General features: G+C 43.3%; 2 protein-coding genes across 3 annotated transcripts; one reads left to right on the top strand and one right to left on the bottom strand.

Annotated features, from left to right (window-relative positions):
* Positions 1-335: 335 nt before the first annotated feature.
* Positions 336-6,127, top strand: LOC123150778 (protein SAWADEE HOMEODOMAIN HOMOLOG 2). Of its 2 annotated transcripts, none has more exons than XM_044570609.1 (7): positions 336-759; positions 873-1,035; positions 1,351-1,414; positions 1,628-1,679; positions 3,614-3,757; positions 4,888-5,007; positions 5,586-6,127. In XM_044570609.1, the coding sequence occupies exons 1-7, from the start codon at positions 574-576 to the stop codon at positions 5,931-5,933; spliced, it is 1,077 nt and encodes a 358-aa protein (XP_044426544.1). In that variant the 5' UTR covers positions 336-573; the 3' UTR covers positions 5,934-6,127. The 2 variants fall into 2 exon arrangements, with proteins under 2 accessions (XP_044426544.1, XP_044426543.1); XM_044570608.1 differs by having other exon boundaries at positions 342-759; positions 5,583-6,127.
* Positions 6,128-6,640: 513 nt separating this feature from the next.
* LOC123150779 (protein BOLA4, chloroplastic/mitochondrial) lies at positions 6,641-9,274 on the bottom strand. The gene is made up of 3 exons (XM_044570610.1): positions 8,930-9,274; positions 8,741-8,808; positions 6,641-6,968 (listed from the first exon to the last, which is right to left on the bottom strand). Exons 1-3 carry the CDS (start codon positions 9,212-9,214, stop codon positions 6,818-6,820), a joined length of 504 nt encoding a protein of 167 aa, XP_044426545.1. The 5' UTR covers positions 9,215-9,274; the 3' UTR covers positions 6,641-6,817.
* Positions 9,275-10,114: the final 840 nt, after the last annotated feature.

Raw genomic sequence — 10,114 nt, forward strand, 5'->3', positions numbered from 1 at the left:
ATGACTTCATTTATTAGTTTGTAGACTCATCTTGTCTTGAAAACCGTTATGTTACATTAACATATTATGTTACCACTTCTCATTAACTACATGCCACATTAGTAATTTTTTTTTGAAATGCGCTATGTTACTAGCTAAATTACTTCCATTATGACTAACCTTACATACAATCCATTAAAGTAGTTGTATGATAGCTTGTTAGTTGATGACATAAATATTTTACCAACAAAATTAAATACAACCTATTCTAAGCCAGGCATGAGCTAGCAGGCCCGGTCAGGCGGTCACTGCGGCTGCCAAACACGCCTACAGAATCTGCGCAAAACGGATGTTCGGTCGTGGAGTTCGGCTAGGCAACCCAGCTCGGATCCCGCAGAAAAGGCAGGCAACACAGGCAGCGGCACACGGTACAGCCGCAGGAGACACAGAGGCGAGATCCCGTGGCGGATCAGCGGCTGCCTGTCTGAACCGGCAACGCATCTCCTCCCTCCCCCCTCTCCAGTCTCCCTACTCCGACGATCTATCCGTCGAGCCTCCTCACCGCGCCACTCGCAGCAGCGCCGGAGGGGGAGGATGGGGCGGCCGCCGAGCAGCGGGGGCCCCGCGTTCCGGTTCACGCACGCGGAGGTGGCGGAGATGGAGGAGCACCTCCGCCACCTCAACAATGCCATCCCGCAGCGCAACGTCATCCAGGGCCTCGCCGAGAAGTTCACCGCCTCCGCCGCCCGCGCCGGCAAGATCCCCGTCCAGTACAAGCAGGTACGTACTAGGTTTTCCCCACTCGAATTTAATTCCCCCTTATTTCCCTCCCTGGGGATACGAGACGGGCCCGTCTTATTCCGATCTATGTTGGATTTTGCGGGTCGGCGCAGGTCTGGAACTGGTTCCAGAACCGGAGGTACTCGCAGCGGGCCAGGACCCCCAGGGGCGCGCCGCCGCCGCAGGGGAAGATGCTGCCCACGGGGGCCGAGGAACACCACCCGGCCTCCTTCAGGGCTCAGGGGTCTTCCTCTTCCTACCCCGGATCCCACTCAGGTGGCTGCTGGAACGCCCATAACTCGATATTTACTTATGCTGTTCATTTCCATAGCATGCAATTCCGCTGGTGGTTAGGATGATAATGATGATGGTATATTGGTACTATTGCTTTGGTGGTGCAGAATTTATGCATGATGGCTGTGCTGCTTATGTTGGGTGTAGGGGTGCCTCTGAATGTCTAGGGCTTATTGTTTGGGTGCTGGCTGCTATAACAATTTCAGTATTTATTATCGTTTAGAAGATTTTAGTTTGTAACCGACCTGCCATGAACCATGTTGATTATGGATTATTGATATTGTCGTTACCAATCAGGAAAGAGTGCTTCGGATGGTGGCCAGGCCGAGTTTGAAGCAAAGTCAGCTAGAGATGGCGCGTGGTATGCAGATATATATATATTCATCATTTCCTCTTTTGATGTCAGATCAGATGTGGTCTGTTTTTTTGTGTATAGTTGATTTATTTTTGTGTGTGAGTGTGGGTTGGTTTGTCTGTCGGTGTGTGTGCGGGGGGTGGGGGGTTTAATCGTTGATTCAGTTTACTTGCATAAACCTTTTAGTTCTATATGCATGACTAATCTTTGTTGTTACAGGTATGATGTTGCTGCCTTTCTGTCCCACAGGCTCTTTGAAACAGGGGACCCGGTAATGACCATGTTTTTTGTTGTTAAATATGATTGATTTACTAAATTCACTTCTGCCATTATTTATTCAAGCGCTTTACCAGCACTAAAACTAGAGATGATTCTGGTTTTCATCTATTTATAGTTAGATGACATTGTGTCCTAGATTTCCCCAACACTTATTGCCGGATCAGTGTTGGTGTTCAAACATTTTGAACACCTGTCTTATCTAACTTTGTGTTGTAGAAGACCTGTGAGTCGGCACAGTATCACTCCATCCTGCTCTACACTTTTACAAGATGGTACTAATAAAGTACTGATCAGTTAACATAACTCCAAGAACCTTGTGTACTTTCTACTTTATTAGGCTTATATGGGAAGCTGATATTAGATGGTATAACTTTTACTTTTCACCATCTCTGTGTTTTGACATGTAAAACAAAATACATAGATTGAATGTTTGTTTTAAAGATTGTATAGCAGTATAGACATGCCAGAGTTTTTAAAACAAATAAGTTAATTCACCCCCTTCAATTATCATGAGAAGCGATTTTAAATGCTGAACCACAATGCTATTTACACCCTTGAACTGTAGGAACTGAAGCGTATCAGACTACAGTGGCAGTTTTCATTTCAGTTTGGTCATGTAACAAGCGAATTCAGCTGCATTGCCACCATGGACCCCCCCACCCACCCATTATACCAATCCCATGATCTATATTCAGCATAGGGAAAATATTGGAGATTTGATATGGTGTAAACGTGCAATATAACATCCTTACATGCGACACAGTGTGCGCCATCCAATTCCGATTGCTTGCCGTGATCGTGATGTCATGATCCGAGCATCAATGATGTGACCGTGATGACAGCTCCACAGGACTTTATCATTGTCCCTGCAAGGTCCATTCATAATCAAAGCCTGGCTGCTTCTCTTCCACACAGCCAGCAAAAAGCAGGGGCATTTTTGAGCCAAAGAGCCCTCCTGCACTATGCTGCAGCGTGTGGCCTCGAGAAACAAGCACACCTACTCCAGAATCTTGTCCCAAGAGAAGACCCAGACTCATACACATGTGAACTGCAAAGCATAGGCTTCCATGCTGGGTCAATTTCCAAATTAACTAACTGATTCATCCAACTCTGTGCTAACTACTAGTCACCCACCACCACTGTACTAGCCGCCAAAGCTTTGTTTCTTGATGTATTTGCCCAAGCTTGATGATTTGCCATAATTCTAGTACTCCCTCCGTCCCAAAATAAGTGACTCAACTTTGTACTAGCTTTAGTGCAAAGTTAGTACAAAGTTGAGTCACTTATTTTGGGACGGAGGGAGTATTTGCTTAATGGAGAATTACAGAAGCAGTAGCAGTAGTATTGTTTTAGACAATTAGACTTTTAGTTGACTCCACACACACCAAAGGAAGAAGCACAGCCATAGTACGGAAATAACTTTGCATCCAAATTAGTCTGTACATCACCTTGCGGGAACTGTGTGTGGTTGAAGTGCGATGTGAACCACTGTACGTGTAGTGTATGTTGCAAGCACGGAAGGCAAACATGTTTGACGGGCACCCAAGGGTTAGTGTGGTGTTGCACAAGCTGTTGAGTTCTAAGTGATACATGTGGCTCAGTTGCTGCGAGGCTTGTGAGCCGACTTGAGTATGGTTTGAGAAGAGAGAAACAAACTGTTGATGACTTGATGTGGCTTGTCAAGCTGGTACTTAAGATTCACAAAGATCGAGGATTTGGCTGCCAACGTGGCAAAGATTACTGTCAAAACCAGTCTTAGGGGTGATTTGTGTTTTTCACAGTTGAGGGTTGAAAACCAGACTCGCTCATTTTTCAACAATTATATAATGCCCACGTTCCTCTAGTGTTTAATCATTCTCCACAGTGGGTTTACTACCTGTGCGTTACGCCAACTGTGCTTGCACTTATTAACTTTTTGTGTTTCAGGAAGTAAAAGTTCGATTTTCTGGATTTGGGCCTGAGGAGGATGAATGGATTAATGTTCGTAAATGTGTGCGGCTGCGGTCTCTTCCATGTGAATCTGCAGAATGTGTTGCTGTGCTTCCTGGGGATCTCATTCTTTGTTTTCAGGTAGTCATCATCTTAAAGGACTTCTGTTCACCTGACTTGGCACTTGAAAATTCTGCTTGTTAACTTATTATTCCGAGATTATTTTATTTCTATTACTTGTTGGCCTCTGATAGAGTGGGGGTATGTCGGCCGGGTTTCACCTGCCAAAAGTCTTGGGTCTTCCAAAGTTTCTGTTTTGACTGTGGTGCACATGGCAAACAGATTACTGTTGCTTATTAAGCCAAGTCACTTGTTTGGTCCTTTTTAAGAGTAATTGATTATATATTTCAACCTTGTTGATACTCAAGGCTCTGCAATTCATAGCCTCTATTTCTTGTTTGTGTGAACTATAAAGTTGTAATTCCAGTCTGTGCATTTTCAAGTGTTGTGATTGACAGTACATATACTTATTAAATGCCTTTACTTTAATCTGTAAGAAGTATAAGTTCCAGTGCTGCATGTATTTTATACGTATGATATATGCAGCGCTATAGTTGCAATGAATAGGACATTTAAGTACAACATCTGTTTCCTGTGGCTTTCCATTTTCTTGGTAATCATATTTCGTAATAGAATTTCATTGTGATGCCACTTGGTCCAACTGGCAGCATTGATTGTACAATTTATTAGTTGAGGTGTGAATGGCAAAAGGACTGTGAAATCGCTGCATTTTATTTCTAGTCATACTTATGAGTAGAAGAACTGATTTTTAATCTAAATTGGGTGTGAATTTATCCAATGAATATTCTCATTACTTTATTATTGAAGTGAGCCCTGAAAGCTTCTCTTGGAAAATGGAGGCTGTAACCTATCTCTGGTCATTTATAAAATGGATAAATCAACTTCCATCAAATAAAGGCTGCCTAAAAAATCATTGTGTTGGTAGTTGGACAAACACCTGGAACGGTAAATTAGAGCGTTGAGATTAAATGTGCATGAGTTTACTGCTAGTTCAAGACAGTATTGTACTCAAAATTGGAGTATTGTTGAGGGTCTTAGTAAGGAATTTTGGTCAGTGGGTAAGTAGTGAAGTAAAGTTGAACAAAGGGCCAGTCTATTTTGATTTGATTTAGTTGTCTTGTAATGTAGTGTTACCGTTTATCCAAGTTGATTTCTCACATGAGTAAATATTTCTTTGCTGAATTGAACAGGAAGGCAAAGAGCAGGCCCTCTATTTTGACGCTCGTGTTCTTGATGCTCAAAGGCGCAGGCATGATGTAAGAGGGTGCCGCTGCAGGTTTCTTGTTCGGTATGATCATGATCACTCTGAGGTAATTCTCCTTCTGTCTAACTCTGTTGAGCGTTCAGGCATTTACTCTGGTTCCAGTGTTACACCATTTTGGATGTCAGATGTGGGACTAGGGTCCTGGAGTTGCGATTCTGGTTCCAGGGCTATTTGCCTGCATATAGAATTTGATTTTGGGCTTTATCCTTGATTCCACGAAGATTTGATGACACATACAACCCGAGCTGGCAAAAATCAGACCTCCACCCCTCTGATTTGTATGTAGTTGGCCATGGTTTTCTTCATAACATGCCTGGACATGAATAGTGGGTAGCACGCCATGGTCCTTTGTGGACCCATTAAAACCCACCCCAGTTTCTGAAGGCAACAAAACCTGCTTTGGAATTTCCTTGTGATTTCATTTCCAACCTGCAATTTCTTTGGCAGCCAAACAAAAAAAAAATGTTAAAGGAAGAAATTATGGGAAAAATTAGTGCAAGATACTATGGTTTTTGTTCAGGCTAATTATCTTGTTATGTAGTCAAATAAAACGGAAAGCAGAGTGACGAGTATGATGTTTCAGACAAATACTTAGATTTTACATTTCTTTTGACGTGACAGGAGATTGTTCCTCTGAGGAAGGTATGCCGTCGACCAGAAACTGATTTCAGGCTCCAGATCTTGCACGCATCTAGAGCGGCGGCGTCTGCAGATGCTCAGAATGTTAGCCCAGTTGAGCAGAAACCCCAAAAGGCACACAAGATGATGGACGTGAACACTGCCGAGGTGACCGTGGTTTGCAACCCAGATCAAGGAGGGCCATCTGATAAGCCGGCTGCTCCCTTACCAGCTGCGGCTGCTGGCACCCGCGGTGATTCAGTTTCAGATGTGCAGATGGGGAATGTGGAGGTTATTCCAAAAGTTGAAGCTGCAAATGAAGCACATGACGACAAGATGAACGTGGGAGCTTAGTTGTTTTGCTTCCCTGTGTGCCTCGTTGTGAACTTATTAAGTCCAAAAAAATGTTTGCTTAGGAACTTCCGATCGAGGAAGGATGGTCGCCCGGTAACTGTAATGTGCCGATGTCGACTTGTTTGCTGGTGTGTGTACAGAGTGTTGGATTGTCGGTATCTATATAGCTATATCGTGAGACGAATGTTGTTTTCTGGTGGTGGTTGTCTTTTATCTGTTTACACTCTTAACAATTTTGAACAGAGAAAACGCACCATGCAACACGCTCATGCACCAGAAGATTTGCAAAAGCTCCAAAGCCAAGATAATCCTTGCATGTCCTGGTGCATAACTTAGGCAGAGTTGTCTTTTTTCAATCCTCTTGCTTGCTCAATGAAAAGGCAGAGCTCTGCTGATTGCTTGAAAATAAAATGTCAAACTATAATTTTACATAAAGTCGTAATTTACCTTATTGCCTAGACATGGTATCTAGGTGAATGCCACCAGGTACACTGCAATTATCTCAGTTTGGTCGTTTCAATCAATTTTCTACATCTATTTGCCATTCTCCCTAACCTCTATTCCTATTTTTCGCCTGATGATTGCATAAAGCAAGCAACGATAGACCTCAAGTGGATCAGTCACATGAAAAGCAAACAAAGATCAAACCTGGGATTCTAACTCTTGAATCCTTTGGACAAGTAGCTGCCATATCAAAAACAAAATGCTAATTATAGCCAAAAAATATATTTCTTATGGAGGTAATGCCAATCACACCCCAAATTATTGATCCATCAGTTGGCGTGTACATGAAAAGTGTATCCTACAAAAGAATGTCTTCATGTCGGTCCTGGCAGTGGCCTTGGTGTACAACAGTTTAATTTTTGCCATGCAGATCTCGATTACTAGTTGCCAGCCGCCTCACCTGGAGTCTTGGTGGTCATTTGGTCCACAGCATGCACGGTGCTCTGAAGCTCCTCCCATATAACCTTGTAAACCATTCTCTGCCTGTTCACAGCGGATTTCCCCTCGAACGCCTTCGAAACCACGTCTATGCTGAGGCCAAAAAAAGGGACAAGTCTAGTTTCAGAAATATAACCAAAGGAAAATAGTAGGACCAATCAAGCATCAGTTAATGAAAGAATCCCAAACAATGTTGCCTCAAATATAGTATATTTAAACATAAGTAGCCTACAGATATAACTAATGTTATTTTTGTCAACTCATGAACAGAAAACTGTTGGTGCTAGCAGCAGACTATCCTGGATTTCCGTAATTGTAGAATTACTAAGTTCATGTTGAGAAAAGGAGGGATCCATTTGCAGTTGAAGACAATCCTCAACATTACTGGACTAGCTGAAAATAATAAAAATGCCTACACACGGGTATGGAAAATGCCTGATAACTATTTTAACGGATTCATAAGAGAAGGTTTGATGCAGAATATGAAGGTTGATAACTTCTGATGTCAATCATGTCAATTAAGTTGTATTGCCATTTTTATCTCTTTTCAGTGTCAATTTCTAGAATTTTCCACAATCCATGATGCACGAAATAATAGAGAGATGGGAGTAATATGTATCTAAGTGATGTCTGCCACACTAATTCACTTAAGGGTGCATTTTGCATACATGATATTTGATCAATCTAACCTAATTATTGTCCAGTTTAATATTTCTGATAATGACCAGTGCCTTGGAATTTAGTTTCACCGTCTAAAATTTACGTTGCGTTCGAATAGCAAACTCATTGAACATCAATTTTGCGCACATCAATTTTTTCAACGGGAACAGGTAGCATGTCAGTATGCTGAATGCTGTTGCCTCTCCCACTGCAATAAACGATGAATGTGATGATGCTCAATGAACTATCCATATCACGTTAACACAAAATCAACTCCTATCTTTTTGAATTGATCAACATAGCCCTCCAATATCTATAAGCTGCCTTGCAGGAATTGCGCCCCCTGAGTCCCTGACCTCTCCTGCGATAGCTTCATTGCTCATCAAATACACTGGCAGTTAGCTTTCTTCTCAGATTATCATTGGCATGAAAATACTATGCCAAGCTTGTGGGCTTTTTTCTTTACATAATTGCTCAATATGGTGTCTGAGTCTGCACAAGTCCTCCACTACTTAACATGTCCGGATCATGGACTGTACCAGTAAACTCTTGTATAGCAAAAAACATTATATCCATCGTTGCTAACAACACAACTGCTAGCACCACTGCAGTTGTCATTGCTAATAGGTAGCTTCTGCCATGCTGACGCCCCGCTATGGCGCTATCCCTTCGCCTTGCTGCCGCGTCCGAGACCCTGGCTCTGGCACTACCACTGTCGCTAACAGAGCAGATTCAGACCCTGGCTCTGGCACTACCACTGTCCGCGATAACTCAGCAGGTCCCTTTCCTCAAAAGTTTACATCATGTATCTAAAGGGTTTTAAGAATATTAACTTATTAATTGCTGCATTAGTGCATTACATCCATTTTATGCATCCTTCCTAGTCTAATAAAGTAACTGAATCTAAAAGCGAATGAGCTAGTCCCTTACGTATTCATATAACTCCACACATAACTCCTAAAGTATCCCGACTATATCACCATACTACCGATGCTCCATACGCAAATGTCACTCGCAACCAAGAGGTGATCAAGAGACCACAGATTAATTCCATCTACTGCTTGAGTACAGTTACAAGTCTAGACCATGGAGTGTGTGCTCTCCACAGATAGCCCGAGGACCTAAATTACGCCCACGAAACAGCAAGCGTTCTTGACATCTACTGTGGTCAATCATGGAACCGATGGCAGGGTCAATTTTGTTACCAGACGTGGCGGCCATCCCCTGAGGCGTCGACGACGGTGACAGTGTCCGCCTCCAGCTGCTCCTTGATCTGAAAAAGGATAACAACAACATGTAAGCGACCAGAGGATTTACATCTGGGAGACATCGGCTCCACCCGTGGAGAAACCAAGATTAGAAGCAAGAGGCGCCAACGGGGTGCCAAGAAGTACCTTGGTCTCCATAGACAGCGTGATGGTGGAGCCGGTGGGCCCTTCCGGTCCCGGCGCCGACGCCCAGGCCGAGAATCCCCCGGTCCGGGTGCTGCCGGAAAGAGGGGGAGGGGACCAGGTGGTGAATCTAGCAGAGGAGGAGGAGGAGGAGGAGGAGGATAGGGAAGAGAGGGCCAGGGTGGCCTGACGGCGGATGGCGTATGAAGCGGAGGAGGAGGTGGTGAAGCGGCGGAGGAGCATGGAGGTGAAGGAGCAGGGGGCGGCGGCGGACCTCATCAGCAGCATCGTCGCAGAGGAGAGAGAGAGAGGACAGGAGAATATTTCAGATTTTTATTTTTTTGATGAGAAGCAGAAGATTTCAGAAATGTGGTCTTGCTTCAGCGGCCATTTGCTTTGGGCCTAATCCAGGTCCGAAAAGGGCCGCGTCGAGAGGTAGTGCCGTGGGCTAAAAGAAGTAGGGCCGCCAATTCATTAAGAAGAAGATATGTCACATACCTTTTTTTTTCTTATTTCTCGCACACCCTATCTCTATGAGCACCCGCGTCTCGTAGTTTACGGAAGCATCTCCTCTCACTAAACGAACATCAAAGTCTGAAATAAATCCAGAAAAATGCAAGCACCAGTGCCCAGTCTAGGCCTCAACACTTGGTGCGTTGATTTCACCGCAAGAATCTATCCCTCCAAGTAATCTCCGGTTCGTCTAAAAAAGAATTTGTAATAGTATTATTATAAAAACACCAATATTTGGGGAACAGCCGCTGGGAGCGATTTCCCAACGAACACTTAAATCATCATGCAATTTCAACTAAGTTGTCATGGAAAATTTATAAGAATTGCCATGGTCAAAAGAAAGTTATCATGTAGCACACAAAAATGCCAGCGATCTATTTTTTTTTCCATCTGCGTGATACAGATTCAGGCTATGGTGGCATTCGCTAGGGCCCCACAGAGGGAACGTTCAACAGTTAACATTTTCCTATTATAAGCATAATAAGCATACTACTACCGTGTGTTATGAGCGCCTATCTAAATACTCCCTCCTCTTTATAATATAGTGCATATAGACCTTTTTAAAATTCAAACTTTGCAATCTTTGACCAAATTTATGAAGAAAACTATCTACAACACCAGAATGTATACAATATGAAAGTATACATTGTGATGTATCTAATGAAATATATTTGG

Source organism: Triticum aestivum, chromosome 7A (assembly GCF_018294505.1).
Source record: "Triticum aestivum cultivar Chinese Spring chromosome 7A, IWGSC CS RefSeq v2.1, whole genome shotgun sequence".
In the NCBI taxonomy this organism is placed as follows: Eukaryota; Viridiplantae; Streptophyta; class Magnoliopsida; order Poales; family Poaceae; genus Triticum; species Triticum aestivum.